This window comes from Callorhinus ursinus, unplaced genomic scaffold (assembly GCF_003265705.2).
Source record: "Callorhinus ursinus isolate GAN/ISIS: 27379988/994484 unplaced genomic scaffold, GSC_fseal_2.0 scaffold15, whole genome shotgun sequence".
NCBI classification, from domain to species: domain Eukaryota; kingdom Metazoa; phylum Chordata; class Mammalia; order Carnivora; family Otariidae; genus Callorhinus; species Callorhinus ursinus.
This window is the reverse complement of record NW_027397077.1, coordinates 13,955,324-13,976,881: the sequence shown is the minus strand read 5'-3', so window position 1 is coordinate 13,976,881 and position 21,558 is coordinate 13,955,324. Positions and strand designations below refer to the sequence as shown.

The following is a 21,558-nucleotide window of genomic DNA, read 5'->3' as shown; positions in this document are numbered from 1 at the left end:
AACACAATCAGGGGGAGTGGGAGAGGGAGAAGCAGGCTCCCTGCTCCTTGGGAGCCTGCTTCTCCCTCTGCTTCTCTCTTTCTCTCTCTCTCCCTCTGTCTCTCATGAATAAATAAATAAAATCTTTAAAAAAAAAAAAAAACTACTACATTCCTTTAATTCTAAGTTTCGTTTTTTGTTTTTGTTTTTGTTTTTTTTACATTTTAACATCTCAAAAACCCAGATGTGTCTTACTAATTGGTGACAGGTTATAGTTTAATTGGTAGCAGCTTTCCTTTATGGTACTGTATAAAATAATGGTGTCTTTCAATCCACAGCATCTGAGCCTTATGAAATGTGGTGTGAAATTGGTATGTGCTCATTGTGTAAAGTTTAGACACACAGAAGTATACATAATAAAGGTCCCCCGCACCGCGTTCTCCAGAAAACACCCGTGCCCTAAGACGGCATGCTGTGTGAAAGGGCCCACTGCTGTTTTCATTCCCGTTAATTGCTAGCAAATCTCCCCCGACCAATCGCCCACACCTCCTCCAGTGCGCCCGAGCCAAATTAATGCTCCCCTAAAGCCGGCAACACGTTACACGTGTGAATTTCGTGATCAGACACCTTCTCTACCCCCAGCCCCACTCCACGTGGCTGGCGCCTCCCCTGCTGCCCAGCTCCGTCTGGAGCGCAGTGCCCTGTGCTGACGACGATGAGGTGTGGGGCTCAGGGAGTCAATGACTTAAGCTTTTTTTTTTTTTATTAAAAGATTTTATTTATTTATTTAACAGAGAGAGACACAGCGAGAGAGGGAACACAAGCAGGGGGAGTGGGAGAGGGAGAAGCAGGCTTCCCGCTGAGCTGGGAGCCTGATGCGGGGCTCGATCCCAGGACCCTGGGATCATGACCTGAGCCGAAGGCAGACGCTTAACGACTGAGCCACTCAAGTGCCCCAAGCTATTTTTTTTTTTTTTAAAGATATGTGCGGTGCGGCTTGTAATTTTACTACTTGCAAGTGACAAAAATTAGGGAGGTGTGGAGCCTGAAGAGGGAAAGCCATGGCAAATCACAAACGTGTGTCTTTTTTACCCATGATTTGATTTAGCAGAAGCCCCAAGGCGCCCTCATGCTCAGCTCTATGCCAGTGTAGCCGAACTGGGTAAAAGGAGACGCATAGTGGCATGAGAAGCACTCGTCAACTCTGATGAAAAGGGGGCGGCTGTCGGGAGCACTGAGCAAGGAAAGAGTCTGAGAACCACATTTTTCAAAGGAGAAGGGGAAAGTGACCAGTCCAAGGTCAGTTGACTAGTGATCAGTAGAACTGGCCAGGTGCCCGGTCTAGTCTATTGGCAAGCAAATCTAGGGCTCTTCCCGCTATGCCACATGGCCCTCCAAGAGGGGAGGCCCTTTCGCCTCCCATCAGCGATGAACAAAATCTGCTTTGCCCTGAGTCTAGCTCCGCGGGCTTCCGCAGATTACAGCTGCCCTGGAAGACTGAAATGAGAGGCGAGGGGAGGGAGGCGGGAGACACAGCAGCCTGGGGGCCTGCAGGCTATGAATGAGACTTCTGTTTGCCTGCCCCATGGGTCTGGAATTCTGTATGAAAACAATGAACTGGAAGGAGGTGAAAGCATGTTCCCCCAAAGCAAGGCTGCCACACACACACCCTTGCCTTTATAAATGACCTGCTTTGTTCAAGGAAAGCAAAGGAGAAGCTGGGGGATATGCTCAGGTTTGGGGGCATTCAGGCGTTTGGGGTCGACATGCCAACGCCTAGGAGGAGGCCGCTATTAGAAAAATCAGGAGCCCAACCAGAACCTGGGATTTCAGGCTCTAATGATTTTTGTAACTGCTCTCCTGCTTGTGTAATGCTTTACACAAACTTGCAAAATGCTTTCTCAGACATTTTCTCAGCAGAGCGAGCGCTTGGGGAAGGACAAAGAACACTTCAGCCTCCTCTCTTGCTGTCTGGTGGTAGTGCTGTGACACGCACTGCAGTTTTGCCGCTTTGCCCATCACTGTCCCCATCCTCGGGAGTTTCGCAGACTGAGCTGGGGTCCTGGCCCCCGTGCCTGCTAGCTCAGGACCGTGTGTGAGTTACTGGATCATGGTGCCAGCTGCAGCGGGGAGAATGAGAGTGGTGGCTCGGCAGGATGGCTGTGGGGGCTGGACGAGCTCCTGCCGGGGTGGTGGGGGGGGCTGGCTTACGGCGAGACCTCAAGCGATGGTGGGCCGTTTGCTGCACCATTAGTGAGAGGTTGGCGGTAAGGCTGGGCATATGGCTTAGCCTGAAAGCTATGGGGGATGTTGCCAAGATGTAAGTGCCGGCCAGAAAAACAGGATGTGGGGTGTCAGGGGTGGGGGGTGGGCAGCATCACATCAGGCAGGCTGTGGATTGAGTGGTGCTCCAGGTTGGGGGTTTGGCACAGGGTTGGGAGGCGTTGGTTGACAGAGACCAGGGAGGTGTGCAACTGCTCACCTTAACACGACACACAAGCACTGAGATCCCCTGAGGGTCAGATTATAGCGCTCCTCTCTCTCAACTCTCCCTTGGGTCCTCATCTCAGAGGAATAGCTACAATCCTTCCAATGGCCAACTGTGTTGGGCCCCTACTACCTTTCTGACCTCTTCTCCGGCCCCTCTCTTTCTCACTCACTCTCCTGGCCACACTGACCTCTTTGCTCGCCCTCAAACATGACAAGCATGCTCCTGCCCCAGGGCTCTTGCACGTGCTATTCCTGCTGCCAGATAATTCACACAGCTCCCTCCTTTCCTTCAGACTTCTGCTCAGATGCTGCCTTTTCCAAGAGGCCTTCTCTGACCACCTGATACAAAATAGCAACATGCCAACGGTGTCCCCATCTGTAGTACCATGCTGAACTTTCCTCTAGATGGTTTACCAGACCATGACATACTTTATCATATATACAAGTTTGTTAACTTGCTTTCTCCCCATTAGAGCGCAAGTCCCATGAGGACAAGGATTTTGTTTGGTTAACTGGCTAGTACTTAGCACTATGCCTGGCATACAGTGGGTGCTCAGAAAACCACTGTTAGAAAAGAGCCGGCTGCCACACAGTGGTATGGCATGAGTCATTTTGGGTTGTCTAGCAGGAACATTTGTTGGCAATTGCTTTGTGCCAGGCATTGGACTAAGCCCTTGACATGTATTCGCTTATTTAACCAGGTACTGTTATTATCCCATGTCATGGATGAGGAAAGTGGCTCTCAAAGGTTGGTCCCCTTCCTCAGGTAGTAATGGCAGAGCCAGAAATAGGTCTAGTTCTGACAACCCCAGTGTGTGGATTTCAAGCTACACACATGTGTTCCAAGACACCAGGATGCTGAAAGGACAGACACCAGAACTACAATAGGCTTACAGGTGACCTGTGTCTCTTCTTCCTCTTTTTCTACATTTATGAATTTTTTTTGGCAATAAGCCGGTATCACTTTTATTTTTTTTAAAAAGATTTTATTTATTTGAGAGAGAGAGAGAATGAGAGATAGAAAGCACGAGAGGGAAGAGGGTCAGAGGGAGAAGCAGACTCTCCGCTGAGCAGGAAGCCCGATGTGGGACTCGATCCCGGGGCTCCAGGATCATGACCTGAGCCGAAGGCAGTCGCTTAACCAACTGAGCCACCCAGGTGCCCCCCCAGTATCACTTTTATAATCAGAAAAAAGGTTGATCTGTCTGTCCTGTGTCTACCAGGCATCACCCAAAACGTGGGGATGCTAAAAAGAGCACTGCCCACAGCTCTCCCAGGAGCCTCTGAACCCCAGACTCTCTGGGAACCTGGTTAAGAGCAGGAGGGATGTGAAGCCCCTTGCTACAGATGAGGGCGGCAGGAAGACAGCTTCTAGGCCGTGAGGATGACAAGTATCAGCAGGGATGGCAAGGGCTGAGATGGAAGAGAAACCTGCCTCCACCAGAGCAGCTGAGCCACTCCTCCCGGCCGCTGGGCCCTGCCCGGACAGCAAACGCACCGTTGGGGCTGAGACTGGCTTGCTTAATGACGCCACCTTCCCTAGTCATGGATGGCTTCCGTGCTGTGCTGAGGCTCCTGTTTTCACCCAGAAACAACAGGCAGACTTTTCCAAGTCACGAAGATGCTCCGGCCCCTCACCTTGGTGTGGGCTTCTGTCACTGAGGGTCTAGTCGGGAGGACAGGGACCACTGTGCAACTGAATTCCTCAAATCCGTGAGAACCACCCCCCCATTTCTCAGTGAGCACTGTCAGAGCTAAGAAACCACATTCCTGGTAAGAAGTACAAAAACCAAGTGAATGTCCTTGTTTTTAGATAATACACACTAAAGCTTATTGGGGGAAAGAAACACGATGAATGAGCTTTCTCAAACAGTTCAGAAAAAAAAAAGGGTGTGTACAAACACACAGAGAGTGACAACGCAAATGGGACAGAATGTAAACAATTGGCAAGTCTGGGTGAAGGGTGATGTGAGTTCCTTGTGTTATATTTTTTTTTTTTAGATTTTATTTATTGATTCATAAGAGACAGGGAGAGAGAGGCAGAGGGAGAAGCATGCTCCCCGCTGAACAGGGAGTCCGATGTGGGACTCGATCCCAGGATCCTGGGATCATGACCTGAGCTGAAGGCAGACGCTTAACCATCTGAGCCACCCAGGCACCCCTCCTTGTGCTGTTTTTTTTTTTTTAAGATTTTATTTATTTATTTGAATGAGAGAGAGCGCACGCGGGAGGGGGGAGGGTCAGAGGGAGAAGCAGACTCCCTGCTGAGCAGAGAGCCTGATGCGGGACTCGAACCCGGGATTCCAGGATCATGACCTGAGCCGAAGGCAGTCGCTTAACCAACTGAGCTAACCAGGCGCCCCCTCCTTGTGCTATTCTTGCAACGTTTCTCTAAGTCTCAAGTCCCATCAAAATAAAAAGGTGCAAAGAAAAGGAAGTACACCTGTGCTTAGTCAACTAAGGTGCTCAGCTTGGTGTCTGGAGAAGCCAAGCAAAGGGCCCAATTCCTTTTCTTGTGCTGAAGCACCCAGGAACTGGAGAAACTTGTGATCACCTCATTCCTCTTCCCATGGGTCACTCTGGACCCACTTAAGCTTCCTGGAATGGAAAACATCTTGCCTGGACAAGAGCTTTGATCATGCCCCACCTGAGGCTGGATCTTTGCAAGGGACTATGGGAGACAACATGAAGGGGAACCTGGGTACCTCCCCATGGGGATGCCAAGGCAGGGCCAACATGGAGAAAATCTGAAACTCGCAGGACATGCTTCCCGGGGCCATAGGGGCTGGACAGCGGTGAGGGAGGCATAGCCCTGCCCTGGGAGGGAAAGAAGCTATACTCAGGTGACTCCAGGGATGGGAAGTGCTTGGGGGAGGAGGAGGGTCACAGAAAAAGTCCCTCAGGGGCTGAGAGCAGGAATGCTGCCTGGGGATTTTTTTTTTTTTTTTAAAGTAGGCCCCCTGCCCAGTGTGCAGCCCAACAGTGTGCAGCTTGAACTCACGACCCTGAGATCAAGACCTAAGCTGAAAGCAGGAGTTGGACACTTAACCGAGGCACCCAGGTGCCTGTCGAGGGGATTTTTGGAGACAGGCAGGGACACAGCAGCAGAAACAAATGCCCTGTGGTCTGGCCTCATGATAAATTCCTTTTCTGCTGAGGCCAGTTTGCTGGCTCCTCACAACCAAAAGCATGAATCCTCCCTCGCAGTGGGGAGACCTGTGCATGGGTCAGGGCCACAGCCAGGTCCCTCTGTTTCAGCCACTTCAGCCACCCGAAATCAATCCCCTCTTCCTGGTGTGCTCCCAAACCCAGCTCTCCCTCCAGGGAAGCTCCAGGCTACATGAACCCACTCATACGCTTTCCTGCCTTCCCCTTGCAATGCCTGTTATGGCCCCCAGTAAAAGCTTTCCTGCCCTTCGAGCCTGTCTGCGTAGCCTTGCCCCCTTCCAATATCTCAAGTTGCTCTCCAGAGAAGTCATTTGTTCCTGAAACAATGGGAGCCATCAGTACGATTTGGTTGTTTAAACAGGTAACGTTCCCTCAGGGTGCGTGGACAGGAAGCTATTTTTGAACTGACCAATCCCACTACACTCTACAGTTCAGATCCTTCTGGGAACCATCCTTGAAAACCCCGACAGACCACTGTTGCTCCAGAAGGCACTGAGCATATGGAGGGCAACTTTGTCACTTGAGAAAGGAGGGAGCCAAGCTCACGGGGGCTTGTGCCAGTGTGGAGAGGTGCATTCCAGTAAAGGAAGCGCCCTCATGAGAGGAGGAGTCCTGGGTAGATCAGAACAAGGACCAATGCACTCAGAGATACAAGGACCTACGATCCAGTGGCAAGGAGCACTTGCCATTATAAAATGCTGCCATAGGAGAGAGGCAGATGGTGGGGAGGCATGTAAAGATTTGTCTTGGCTTCCATCAGAAGCTCCCAAATGTCCAACCAGTAGAGCAGTCTCCAGTGGTCTAGGGTGACCTGAGAGAAATCAGGGCAACATGCTGAGGTTTTCATAAAGCGCGTCCATTTAAAGTACTTTTCCTTTTTTTGATACAAGTCCACAATCCAAAAAGCTCTGAAACCAAGTTTTTTGGTTTGGCACCAAAACTCATTTGGCAGGAAATCCTGTCCTGAACTGACATATGGCTATTTATAACCTTTATTTATTCCTTTCGTTTAATATTCATATAGTTCACTGCAGAAATTTTATATTTTATTATGGATTGTTACATGTACCATACTACCTTTCAAAAACGTAAAAAAAACTTTTGATCCAAAACACATTTGGCCTCCAGAGTTTCATAAGGAATTGTGGACCACTATTAGGTAGGTGCATCCTACTTTTTAGATGTAGAATGGCCTTTCTTTAATGAAATGGTTAAAGTCAATAGTAGCTTTTTTTTTCTTTAAACAAAACAAAAAATGTTACTGCTTGGTAAAATAAAAAGTTGGCACCCTATGCCTAGTTGCAAGATTTCTAGAACATTTTATTGTTCTGTGAAGTCTGACTCTGGCATAAGGCACTTCTGGTTCTTTATAAATCTAGTTTTGATTAGAACAGAGGTTGCCAGCTGGGAGCCCCACTGGCCCAAGTGAGCCTCTAGACATGTTTTGTTTGCCCCACACAGGGCATACTGCCCTCCCCTTCAATCTGGAAAGGGAACATGAAGCCCAGTTGTCAGTGTCTCTTGAAAATTCAGAGGATGTTGACTGCAGTCCTGCACGGCATACCATCGGCTGGAGCCGAGAAATGCTTTCCAGCCAAGCCCTCTCTACAGACTGGAATGTGCAGTTAACCTCTGCCACTGGACGCGCAGGCTAGCCCTGGACGGCCCTTCCTGCTTAGGAGAGCTGGTCACCAGCTCCGTGCAGGCCCGGGTCCCAGCCAATACCTCCTCACGAAAAGAGGAGGGAATGCCTGGGAGGCGAGGGGACCTCCAGTAGTTAGCCCGGCTCAGGGAGCTCCTGCGCTGACTAGGAATTCCTTCTCACTTTCACAGAAACTCCTGAGGAAGCTGCAATTCTCAGGAATCTTGTCACAGCCTGCCTGAGGCTGAGCTGCTGAAAGCCTGCGTGTAATATGGTCCTACATGCATAAGGATGGCAGTATTCTGAAGAAACAGCTTCAAAAGATGGTATTAGTGCATTTAAAACACCTCTTTTAAAAAAGGCACAATATCAAGCGAGAGAATGAGTTTTGGTTACTCAGCTTACACCTGCCCAGCCAGAGCTAGCTAGCAGTTACATGGAGAAAATATGCTTCTCTTTCTTACAGGGAGAGTCTGCTCAATGGAAACAGACGGAACTCTTCTTCTAATGCAAAGTCTGGAAGACAATATAAGAAACATCCATGTACCATCATCAAAAATGAACCTTTTTTTTTCTTTAAAGAAATAAAGTGCTCATTTCAATTAGAGCTGGTGTCCTTTGTTTCTCCTGCACTTCTCTTAAGTCTTATTTCCCTTCCATCACCAGCCCAGAAGCAGATATACCAAGTTAGTACTCCTGTCACAGTTACACTTTTCCTACATAGACAACAGAGTGATGGTTGTTTCTCATTCAATATTGTTTGAACTGTAGCAGTGCTGATACATATAAACCCATTTATTAGTTGTTAACAGTTAATGTTGGATAGTGCTCCTTCACACAGCCCCATACCACAACTTATCTGTCCTTATTGATGGACATTTAGGTTGTGTCTCAATTTTTGCTATGATCTAGAATGCTTCCATGAACAAGGATCCTTGCATACACACATCTGAATTTCCCTAATATACATAATCAGAAGGGGGACTGTTGGTCTTACATATTTGTTTTGAAGATTTTATTTATCTGACAGAGAGAGTGCACAAGCAGGGGGAACAGCAGAGGGAGAGGGAGAAGCAGGTTCCCCGCTGAGCTGGGAGCCCAACACCGGGCTTGATCCCAGGACACTGGGATCCTGACCTGAGCTGAAGGCAGATGCTTAACCCACTGAGCCACCCAAGCGCCCCAGTCTTACACATTTTCAACATTTACTACTGTTCAATTGCTCTCCCAAGTGGCCCTATCAAGTTGCCTCACACAGGGGTGTGAGTCCCACCCACAATGAATGATACCGTTTATCTACACCTTTACAAACACTTAGCGTTGTCAGGCCTTCATTTTTTTTCAGTGTGAAGATGCATGTAAATCATCTGAAGTTTTAAAAAGGCACAATAACAAGCAAAATAAAGATGGTGATTTTTATGATAGGATGTTTCTTTGGTGCTTTAATGTTTCTATATTTTATTGGTCATCAGGATTCTTTTCCTGAGAGTTGCTAGGTCTTATCTTCGACTATTTTTCTTTTGGATTTCTCTTACCAGGTTGTAGCTACATGTAAATTTGAGATACTAGTTCTTTGTTATATATATTTATATATATGGTGCAAATATCTTCCAGTTTGTCTCCTATTAAATACTTTTCATTGCATACTTTTTAAAAAAGAAGATTTATTTGAGAGAGAGACAGAGCATGAGCAGTGGTTGGGTAGAGGGAGAAGGATAAGCAGACTCCCCGCTGAGCCGACACAGGGCTCAACACCAGGACCCTGGGACCATGACCTGAGGCGAAGTCGGACGCTTAGCTGACTGAGCCACCCAGGTGCCCTTCATTGTATAAGTTTTAATGTTAATATAGTTGAATTTATTTTTACCTTTGTAAACTGACCCAATACCAAGGTCAAACAATTACTTGTCCCACCCTCTTTTTTTCCCTAATAATTTGTCTTTAATTTACTTGGTCTTTTTTTGTATAGAAGATTGGCTTTTACTTTTTCCATATGGAAACCCAACTGTCCTCAAACTGTTAATTATTTCTCCATGACTTACAATGCAATGAGATCTATATTACAATGTACCAACATTCCACATGTGCTTGGATTGATTTCTGAGCTCTTTTGTTCTGCTGTATGTGTCTATCTCTGCTCTGATACTATGTTCTAAGGCATTATAGCTTTTGGGGCACCTGGGTGGCTCAGTCGGTCAAGCATCTGACTTCAGCTCAGGTCATGATCTCTGGGTCCTGGGATCGAGTCCTGCATGGGTTCCCTGCCCAGCAGGGAGTCTGTTTCTCCCTCTGCCCTTCCCCTCTCTCAAATAAATGAATAAAATCTTGAAAAAATAATAATAAATCATTACAGACTTCTTGGAAGCCTTTAAGTTTGATGGAGCAAGTCTGTCCTTTATCTTTTGCAGAAGTTCTTGGCAATTCTTGAAACTTTAAATTTCCTCATAAATATCAGTTCTTTTATTTATATTGTCAAAGAAAAATCCCATTGGAATTACCTTATATTTATAAATTAATTTTGGGAGAATTGACATCTTTAGGATACTGAGCCTTACCCTTCATGATCATAGCATATTTCTCTATTAATTCAAACCTTTATTCCAGGTAGTTCATAGTTTCTGATGGTATCATACACATAGGCTCTTTTTTTTCCTATTATATTTTAAAATTAATTGTTACTGGTATTTAGAAACACTCTTGATATTTGTATGTTTATTTTATACTGAACAACCTTTATTCTATTGTTGTGAATCCTAATAATTCATTGATGCTTTGGGTTTTCTGTATAGATCATTAAAAGATCTGAAAATGACAAATTTATGTTTTCCTTTCCAGCTCTATATTGTATTTCTTATCCTGTATAGCATTAGTTAATACAATGTTGAGGATTTGGGGTGAGAATGAATATTAAGTCCAATTCTTGACTTCAATAAAAATGCTACTATAAAACGCCCATTAAGTATGATGATTGCTGTACATTTTAAAACACACTTTAAAAACTATTGTGGGGGCGCCTGGGCATAGTCCGTTAAGCATCTGACTCCTGGTTTCTTCTGCTCAGGTCATGATCTCAGGGTCGTGAGATTGAGCCCTGAGTCAGGCTCCATGCTCAGCAGGGAGTCTGCTTGAAGGATTCTTTCTCCCTCTGTCCCTTGCACTCTCCCTAAAATAAATAAATAAATCTTAAAAGAAAAGCTGTGGGAAATTTCGAACATATATAAAAATAGAGCATATAGTATAATAAATCTCTGCTTACCCTTTCCAGTTTTGAAAAATGGTGTTATTCTTCCTTTTTTTAAAGATTTTATTTATTTGACAGAGATACACAGCGAGAGAGGGAACACAAGCAGAGGGAGTGGGAGAGGGAGAAGCAGGCTTCCCGTGGGTCAGGGAGCCCAATGCGGGGCTCAATCCCAGGACCCTGGGACCATGACCTGAGCTGAAGGCAGACACTTAACCGACTGAGCCACCCAGGCGCCCCCATACCATGCATTTTTTAAAAAGCCCTGAGAGAAATTCCTATTAAGTGCTCATACATCTCAATAATTTATTATTAATCTTATGGACATGGACTGTGGTAACTGACTAGGATTTTGTCTTGGTTATTAGAAAGCTTAGAGCCGTATGTGCAGGGTGGCATAGAATAATTTCTTCTCTTTCAGTTTTCACTCCACTTTATATCCTCATTCTTATTTTTTTTTCTTTCCCCCTCCCGTACTCATTTCAACCATGCTAGTCCATATTTTAGGTATCTGTATAGGCCACTTTAAAGCCTCACTGAGACAAAGCAGGGAATAAATGCATATTCAGTACCTTTCTACCTGGTAATTGGTGAAAACAAGGTCCAGCTTTTCTCATTGTAGCATTTAAGTGTATACTTGAAAAAAAGGCCAAAAATCTGTAAAAAACAAAACCAAGGTCTTCTTCCACAAATTTACATCCATGGTAACAGAATGTTTGCTGCAACTAATTGATTTTATTTCAGACCAATGAGCACACCATCATACTCTCTACCTACTCTTACCTAACACCTTAGTTTATTTCTGCAGAGTTGGAAATCTTAGAAATGACCTTGTAAGCAAACCGTTTTATATTTACGGAGAGAGAGATGGAGAGACAGAAATGTTCTGAGAAAATAACAGAATAAACATCTTATGGTTTTGGTTTTTGTGGGGGTTTTTTTGCATCAAATGTTTATCAAGCTCCCCTTAAGATCCAGACATGGTGCTGGACACCAGGGATATACAGATAAACAAATCACGGCCTCTGCTGCGGAAGAGGTCAAGACCCCGCAGGAAAGGCAGGCATGTAAACAGATAAGAGATGAAGCAAGCCGTGGTACAAAAGGCACAAAGGTGGAGCCCAGGAAAAAGTGCCCATCTCTGCCTGGGAGGGTCAGGGACAGGCTCCAGGGTAGGCCATGCACATTCAAATGGAGCACTAACCCACAAGTACAGTTTTTAAAAAAGATTTCTTTATTTACTTGAGAGAGAGAGCGAGCACAAGAGCATGAACAGGAGGGGCAGACGGAGAGGGACAGGGAATCTCCAGCAGACCCCACGCTGAGTGCAAAACCTGCCTCGGGGCTGGATCTCACGACCCTGAGATCATCATCTAAGCCGAAACCAGGAGTCAGATGTTTAACTGACTGCGTCACCCAGGTGCCCCCACAAGTACAATTTGAACACCCATCTCAAACTGCTTGAAACTTAAATATGGTCTTGTTGAAAGTCAGACCATTAGCTGACATTGGGGGTTAAACATTTAGCTGGTGTTGCATGGATTAAAACACATACATGCTGAAGCACTGAGAAGAAAAACCCTTGGTGTGTTAGATCATCTAAGAGGGAAATGGGGCTGTGGGGAGGTGCAGAGGTGCCCCCTCCAATAGGCACTGGCTCCCACAGGTCCAGCCATGTTTTTTTTTTAATGTGATTTTATTAACAACATGAAGTGCTAAGATAGACTGTCCAACTTTAAAACGATTCCAAATTTAGTTCGTAGAAGAAAATGTTATCAGCTTTACATACACTGACTTTATAAGGAAAATAAAAATTTGGTTACAACTATCCAAAACATGTTAACTCTTTAAAGTTAAACGGAGTACATGACAGGGGATGGGGAGAGCTCTGTGATGGGGGTGGTTAAATAAGCATAGGCTAATTATCTCAGAGTAAGTTTTCAGCCAAAACTAGAATGGCATAATTATGCAAAGATCTGATCAACGGTGAAGCAATTTACAACAGAAACCTGGGATTCAAGAAGTGGAAATGGCTGAGGTTTTTCATGCCTTTGATGCCCCTTCCTTAGATGCTTGAAGAGCCCACCACCAAGAAGTGTTCTCAGTCTTGCAGAAATGGATCCCTGCCAACTTAAGAGGGACAGGTATGCTGTTCAAGCAGGCATCCCTGCTTCAAATTCTACGTGGAACAAGATGATGGGACATACATAAAAATTCAGGATAAAAAAATCCTTAGTCTGTAATTTCATAGAGTGAAAGTCTGAATCTCTGCTAAATGAAATCTGGCTACCTAGATGTACTTGGGCCAATTCAAGAAGTCAAAATGAAAAGATGAAGTGAACAGCATCTGTAGACAGCAGAAGCATAACCAGCAAAAACTCCTTTACTACTCCATCCCCACCCTCCACCCCCAGACACTTTTGTTTTTACTTATTTTCAATGTTCTCTTTTTCATAGGCTTAATCTGGTGTCCTTGCATGACAGGGGTAGTAAATGATGCATTATAAGATCTGGGCTGAAACATGCTTAATCTTTTTTTTTTTTTTTTTAAGATTTTATTTATTTGTCAGAGAGACAGCGAGAGTGCAAGGCAAGGCAGGGGGAGCAGCAGGCAGAGGGAGAGGGAGAAGCAGGCTTCCCATTGAGTAGGGAGCCCAATGCAGAGCTCATCCCAGGACCCCGAGATCATGACCTGAGCCAAAGGCAGACACTTAACTGACTGAGCCACCCAGGCGTCCTGAAACATGCTTTTCAGGAAGAAGTATGCAGCTGCCTAATCTCCTGGATGAGCAGCACTGTAAACACATGCAGTAAGATATGGTGAACATATGCCTCCATGTGCAAGGGATTTTGGGCTCCATCCAATCCATGCCCTAGCCCATTAATGGGAGATTCCTTTCAAAGAAATGACACTTCACTGGCTTAAAACAAACAAACAAACAAACAAACAAACAAACCAACCAACCTTAATTCTAACCTGTTACTTGCAAGATATAATTCAGACCATTTAACAGGGCAAAACTCCAAGACAGACCATAATGCCTTAAAAATGCTTTCCAGGGGCGCTTGGGTGGCTCAGTCAGTTAGGCGTCCGACTCTTGACTTCAGCTCAAGTCATGATCTTGGTGTCATGAAATTGAGCCCCATGTCGGGCTCTGTGCTCAGCAGTGTGCTTGAGGTTCTCTCTAAGAATAAATAAATAAATCTTTAAAAAATGCTTTCCAATCATAATGTCTTTTCTAGGAAAATCAATCTCAGATCTTAATGGTTTGCAAAGCCAGGTACTTCGAGAGAAACCAGTCCTGTTACCCTGTCCTCCTAGAAGGGAAACTTACCTTTGGCTCCACAGCCAGATGTCTCTGGCTTGGGTGGTTGGGTGGCTGAAAGTGAGAGGAAACGTACCCCTTTTCTATGGTCCCACTGGCTCCTATGTCGTCTTCTACTACACAGTACTGTAAATGCCAACTTCCTTGCCTCTATTTCTCCTCTGTACCAAAAGCTCTGTGACCACAGGGACAGAGTAATGTCAGGACCTAGCACAGTGCCTCATACCAGTCACTCAGTAAGTATTTGCTAAATGAATGGATATAAAATCATCGAAGCCTGGGATACAATGTGGAGTAGCAAAAAATGAAGTAATCATCTTAATTCCCAATTTTATAACAATTATTCTTACTCTGAGTCAAAAATTCCCTGGATTTTTTTCAGATAGGCAAAAAGGTGAGAATGGATAGTTAAGGCCTCTTCTAGGATTCTAATTCTATGTACACATATGCACAAAGTATGTTTAAAAGTATAAGTCTGATTTTTGAAATGTACACACCAGAATTCATTAAGTGCAAATGAACATTGGTCCCTTTAAATGTAGGTACTGACAAGTTACTTACTCATTCGATTATGGAAACCGATTTGGAATTCTGCAGAATACTTTTTGTTTCTAATTTAAAGCAAAACCAAAAAGCTTTTAAAAAATTTAAAAAAGCAACATATATTTACTACTAAAAATAAATCAGAAATTATAAAAGGAGAAGATAACTGACCTACAATCATACTGACAGAAGCACTACTTATTTAGCCTGGGTATAAATCTGAGTCCTCCTGCTATAAACATATCCTATATGTCTATATTTTTTCTTTTAAAACCAAGGTTATTCTACACCGGCAACCTTTTTACCTTAACATACCTTATGAATATCTTCCCATATACTTTGCAAGCACAATAATCTGTAGGGTGGCAATATTAATTTATTTAGCCAATGAACCACTGCTGGATATTTAGGTTATTTACCCATTACTATTATTAAAAAAAAAAAAGCTACATTAACTGTCCTGGTAGTCAAAATTTAGTGCACACAATTATGTTTTCAAAATTTCCAGAAGTGAATTTTTCAAACAAGGCTGTACATTTTTACCAAAGTTGATTTGTATGTAGTTTGTATGTAGCAGATTTCCATCCTTTTGACAGTAGATATAATCACTGGAAGGAGCCAAGAATCACTGGGGGTCGAATCTGGTGATTAAAGTGAGAGATCAAGCGAGGCAATACTATTTTTAGTCACAAGCCTCTGACTATTCAATAGTGTGACTGGTTTTCACATGTGACCCAGAGTGACTCTGAAGGCAGTTGCAACAAGAATGCCAAACTGTTGTTAAGTCTTGGCTCATTATCAAACTAAGCATGTTACTTTCCAAAGACACAATCATGAAGGGGAAGAACAGAGCTAGGTGATGATGCTCTCTCAGGATTCATTATACTGCAGTTACGTCTCATTGACACACATAGAAAGTCTCAACAGTTGAGTCAACCAGTTCATTTTAAACAGCTGTACTGGTTCCCCTAAAACTTAAATATTTATTTGCAGTGTTTCCAGTGTGACATTCTCATAAACACTTATTTACCACTCGAATGACACTTCACATATGTTACCTTTTTAATTCTCATACATATAGATATTACTCTCTCCATTTTATAAACGAGGAAACGGAGACTGAGAGAAGATAAGTGATCTGCCTGAGGCAAAAGCTGCTAACAGGCACAGCCAGGATGCCAGTAAGGATCTGGTTAGCTTCACAGGCCACGTTCCTTTCCTTTTCTGAGCCAGCCATGTAGCACCTCTGGGTAATTCTTAAATGTATCATTATAGGGTTGTTCAATCTTAACTACTATGATTAAAATTTCTTAATGGGGGCACCTGGGTAGCTCAGTTGGTTAAGCAACTGCCTTTGGCTCAGGTCATGATCCTGGAGTCCCAGGATCGAGTCCTGCATGGGTCTCCCTGCTCAGCGGGGAGTCCGCTTCTCCCTCTGCCTCTGCTCCTTCCCCCTGCTTGTGCTCTCTCTCTCTCATTCTGTCTCTCTCAAATAAATAAGTAATCTAAAATACAATACAATACAATAAAATAAAATTTCTTAATGACTATCACTACAGTGAATAATCGTACTCTTTATTTAACCTGGAAGTGAACTGAATGAAACTGGAGGTATTGCTTATGAATAGGCTCGTCTATACTCTTAAGAAAAACGGAAGTAACTACAAAAACCCATTAATTCAATTTGAATAAAGTAAATATTGATACCAGACTTTACATTTAAAGAGACTTGTCTGGCAAGTGAGTCATGTTTTAACAATAACCATCATAAAAGGGGAAAAAAATTAGAGCAGTAAGTTAAATAAAAGGCTAATAAAACTTGAAGGAAACAGCTCAGTAAACCCTGAAGAACACCAAATATATATTATGTTGCATTAAGAGTCATTTCAAGAAAAGATTATTAACAATCTAATAGTAGAGTCAACACTAAGAATTTCAATGATATCCAACTCAAAAATGCATAGGGAGAGTAAAGTTATTTTATTAAATCATGCACATCACGTGTGTTAGTGCAAATAGTTTAATCTGTACTCCAGAAATTCTATTGTATTATATCTTTACAAAATAGATTTAAAACAATTATTTACTTTAAAAAATGTAATTCTGAAGTTAAGCATTTCAGAACAATATTTGCAATAACCTATATACAAGAGGTACTGGGTACCACTGGCATATTAGCATTCTGTGGTGGAGTGGCTTCCTGCAACAGAAAATGATGAAATGAACTATATGACAGCATTTCTACAAGTCATTTGTGACTAATTCCTCCATGAATCTAGTGATCCTCCCAACAGCAAATCCCAAATAGCTTAAAATATAACCTTTAAAGTATAAACAACGACTGCCAAACATCACAAGGCAAATTATATCCTAAACTTCTATTTCAACATTTGGCTAGGACTGTGGATCGCCACAGAACATTCAAGCCAATTCACTGACATTCCCTCCCAGTCTTCATTGACTGAAAAATTTAACTATGTGATACTTTAGGATAGTCTATGACCTAAATAAATTTTATTGACATAACTGTGGTGCCGCACAAAACCATAGCTAAACTTTCACTTCTGTGTTTTAAATTTATAACATCAAGCAGTGCTTAGGTGCTTCACTGTGCATGGAACACTATTAATCTTGGGAATAATGCTTCTCATAAACAGAAAGTCCCAATTAACAACAGTAAAAAGAAAATAACCATTTGCATACCCGACCAGGAAATCTGTTGGTAGGTAACAACAGCTCACCTTGAACATGAATTAGCTTTGAAATATCATAACCAAATTAAGTCAGTAAAAGCTTATCTAAAGAGATATTAATTCTTTCTTCAATTAAACATGCTTGGAGGAGGAGATGATAGAAAAAAAAATCATGCTTCCTAAAATGCTGTATATGAGAAAGTAACTTGGCTTTTAAAGAAAATATCTCTTTAAATACATGAGGTTTAATAAATTACATTCCAATTGACTCAACAGTTTGGTTTACTGCACTGAAATTGTAGAATTACTGTTTTTGCTCCCAGAAATACTTCAGTTTGCTCAAGAAAATACGCACTCTCATGGAAAGTTTTTCAAAGTTGATGTCCTCCACATCGTCAAGTCACATTAAGGCTGAACAAGCGTGCACATATTCCCCAAATTATCACTAGAACAGAATATTTTCCAAGTGTATTTCTCCTTAAAAAGAAAGAAAGAAAGAAAGAAAGAAAGAAAGAAAGAAAGAAAGAAAGAAAGAAAAATCCACGCAAATAGTTGTCTCTAAGTCTTGTTCCCAATAGCTCAGTGGTTTTATAACAAGTAAAAATGGCGTAAATATGTAAAAAATATATATATATGTGTATATATTTCAAACTGATAGGCACTGAGCACACAGGGCCTCTCTTCCCATGTATGTATTGGTTGTTTGGTTTGGGTAGTTATCGAATCAGAAAAATGAATTATCTGGCCATTAGAATTCAGAGTAAAATACCCATAAATTTAATGTTATAAATAATTTGGTGTACCAAGAAGCCTACTTTAGGCCACCATAATATTCAGAATCTCAACATACTAATTTAAAAATTACATGAAAAATTGCAAGCAAATTATTGCTTACAGTAGAATAAAGTCACAATTTTATATCCTCTTTATAGATAGATACATTTTATATAATTTAAAGCAATGACCCTACAGCTGTATTCTTGCACTTCTGCTGTCTTAAGAGGTAAAAAGGAAGAAAATGGTTCTGTTTGTCCCCAGCATGAGTGTGATGCCAGCTTCTAAAGGGAGGACGGTGTACGGACTCAAGAAACGCTCTCATGGAGAAGCTCTGGCCAGACCTGGCACGTACAGCACGATGGCTGTCACCGCAACCAGGGCAGCCAACATGGGCATCCAGGGCCAGGGTTTCTGTGTGGAAAGAAACCAAGAGTCAATATCACATTCTTCCCTCTCTTTTCATACCTATTAACCCCTTGGTTCCAGAGAGTCCTGAATACTTAACAGAATATTAGAAAAACCTTGTCTTTGCATAAGAATACATTTTAAAAAGAAAGGAAAGAAAGGTGAGGGGGTGCAGGTGTGAGGAGAGCCATGACAGCAGGAACACTTTTCGAGGATGGTTGTGTGGAAGCCTGATACAGCTCAGGAAAGTCTTGGGCAGTTTTCAATTTTGTTACAGTTGAAACCTAATAGTGACTTCTAAGAAACCCTGTGGGCTTAGCCTGCTTTACTTACTCCAGTATCCATACATTACAACTAACTGATGTACATGGATGCCTGGAATACATGTCTGCATAAAATGTTTATTTCTTGATAAAAACCAGATTTGTATGTTAGGGTAGTTTTACACAAGGAGCTGGTGGGTAAGGTAACAAAGAAAATGGCCCAAGCTTTGATTCTCTAATGTGAAACCACAGAAGACAAGATCAGATGGGGTTTAAGATACAGAAGTGCTATTAGGACCTTGCCTCCTTGATACTTTTGGTAAAGACCATGTCCAATATAGTAATGTCATGTGATTATCTCATATGTTCTACTGACATGCATGCCTGTTGCAGGCAAGCGTGGGTGGGCGATTCGCTGTTAACTTTCAGAGGGCATTATAAAATCAACGTGCTCTGGATGATAGCTTTATTTTCACTAGTATACTGAGAGTCTTATTCAGAAAACTGGCTTTTAAAGAAATATTGTGATGTTGCAGATCAAGGCTCAGAAAGATATGGGATAGGTTTATACTCTCATAAGTAAATGCACATTGGGGTTGAGATTGTGAGCCAATGGCCCATTATGCTAATCTCATCCTTCTTCATCTTCATAGCCACAGTGTAAATATAGGCGAAGGGTTGAAAAAAGCAGCTCTCCACTATAGAAAAGAAGAGGGAGAGGAGGCGCGGAAGAAAACTGGCTGAAAACTTCAAAGAGGCAAACGCTTCATTTCTCATTCAAATCTGATTAAACATGTAATTGGGAGGGGGGTACTAATATTGCAGCAATTCTTAGTTTACTCCAGTTTGCTAGAGACAAAGACTCAGTTAAAGGCAGCACATTAACAACTGATTAGGTTGGAATTAATTCATGATTAGCAGCACTACAAAGGAAACAAGACAAAATGTTATGTGATTAGTTGATTGTTCGATTCATTCGTATGACACAACACATGGCATACTAAATGAAGGGTTTGCTTCAGGTAACGAAATACCTCTGTGGCTTTGCCATGCACTCTATTACAAATATGGCACAAACAGGTGACAAGGACAAACAGACAGGACTCAACAGTAGTGCTTGTACCTTTCTCTACCACAATGGACCGAAACACCAAAACAGGAAAGCCAGGAATAGGCCGATGAATACGGCTGGGACGGGTTGTAATATGGAAGGCTAAAGAAGGGAAGGGATATTAAAATCATTTTATGCTATAAAAAAAATCAGATAAGATGATTTAGACCCCAGGGGGGTGGGAAGGAGGGTAGGAAGACTGAGGTAATAGAAGTAATAGCACTCAGGTTTTGCACTGATTCAAACATTTTAAAGACATCTAATACAATCCAGAATGATGGGACTATGGTATGTAACTACCTGTTTAAAAGGGACAGCTGGAGGCAGTGGACAATGTGGATGTCCCTAATACCCTAATGAAATGTAGCACTTTTAAGACATTGCAATAGCAACACTTCACCACTGATGCTCTGCTTGACCTTACATTACTTTTGTTCCATAGCTGGAATCCATTACTTGATAATGTAGTCCCTTGGAAATGGCTGAAGTTTATTTTATCCCTCCATTGAAACCTTTTTTTTAAACCAAAACTCTCTTGCCTGGGATGGTACTGCTTTCAAGCTTAAAAATAAAATGCCTTGTGATGCATGCTTCCTAAACCAAGCAAGAGATCTGACACAATGTGTGATAAACATTTGATATATAAAGACAGGCAGCTGAGTCTCAGGGCTTTTAGTTATATTACCAGAATATAATTAATTTTTTAAAATTGGAAGGAGTTACTACAATGAGTTTTATTACAGAGAAAAATTTAGTTACCTTAAGACTAATACCACAGAAAAAGGAAATTCACCTTTAAGGTCAATTATTGGTACAACTATAAATAGTAAGAGCCAGGTTACTTTTGAAAGGCTCTAAATAGTACAGAGGGATCCATTCTGATTATGCTAGATGTCTTCATAGGTTAATTTAGTAGAAGGTGGACTGAAATTCCATACTCAGAAAGATATGATTAACACAAAAGAGAGAAGTAACCAAACCATTATGATCTGATTTCAGAAGAGTTCTGTAATCTACATTTTCAAAATAAATACGATCAATTTTGCTTATAGCATAAAGCCTCCATACCCAATTTATCAACTTCTGAAGGGCTTCCACCTAAGCAACAAGGCTTCATTTCTAAAAAACTAAGACTTTCTTTAGTGAAGGACAGTTGGACACAACTCATGAGCATTCTGTGTGCAACTGTGTAACTGGATGGCCATGCAACATCACTCTTTTGTACTTGTGCGGCAAAGTCAAGCAGAGTGCTTTCCTCTGTAGGAAGAGTATGGCTTACGCCACTGCAGTGTCCAAGCCATGACAGGGATTTGAAATAAGTCAGTGCACAACCAACTACACTGAACAGCCATCAGTTAGGGCCCACAAAGGCAATGATCACCAAAACGTAGAACACAACACTTATTTAGTATAACATCTTTTTAAAGACCATCTGCCTTTCTAATAAATGAAAAACAAACTAATAGTAAACTCAATTTATATGAAAATGTTCCAGTTTCTCACACACACACACACACACACACACACACACACACACACACACACAGCCCTGCAGAAACTCAACAAATATTCCCTACTATTCATAGGAGGTCAAAAAGACACTAAGCTTTTTAGGAATATGCCTTAGTGAGAACATTATTAGTATAAAATGAAAACCATAATTAAGTTTCCATTTTTGACACAGCCAAATGTTAAGGAGTCAACATGTACTACTCTTTCTTAGGTGGGTCCCTGGTGGTATAATGTTTCATTTCTCAGCAGGAGAAATGAAGTGCCAGACGATGGCTTGGTGACAGAACTTCAGATTCATCTGGGAAAATCTGACAGTTCTTAGGTAAATTATTTTCTTGCAAACAAGGCTCTTCCTCCAGGCAGTCCTCAGGCTCCTCTCGGGATACAAGTTAAAGGGGCAAATTCTTA

At 42.4% G+C, this 21,558-nt stretch overlaps 1 protein-coding gene across 28 annotated transcripts in view; it reads right to left on the bottom strand.

Moving 5' to 3' along the window:
- SLMAP (sarcolemma associated protein) overlaps window positions 1-21,558 on the bottom strand; it is a 194,358-nt gene that overhangs the window by 24,883 nt on the left and 147,917 nt on the right. For 14 of the 28 annotated variants that reach the window (XM_025885105.2, XM_073901419.1, XM_073901413.1 and 11 more), the window contains 2 exons: window positions 19,651-19,740; window positions 16,068-18,270 (listed from right to left, as the gene is read on the bottom strand). In XM_025885105.2, the coding sequence (XP_025740890.1) occupies window positions 19,657-19,740 (84 nt within the window). In that variant the 3' untranslated portion in view covers window positions 16,068-18,270; window positions 19,651-19,656. Of the gene's footprint in view, window positions 1-11,092; window positions 18,271-19,650; window positions 19,741-21,558 lie in introns of those variants that run through there. The other 14 variants (XM_073901417.1, XM_025885109.2, XM_025885115.2 and 11 more) reach the window with 2 other exon arrangements.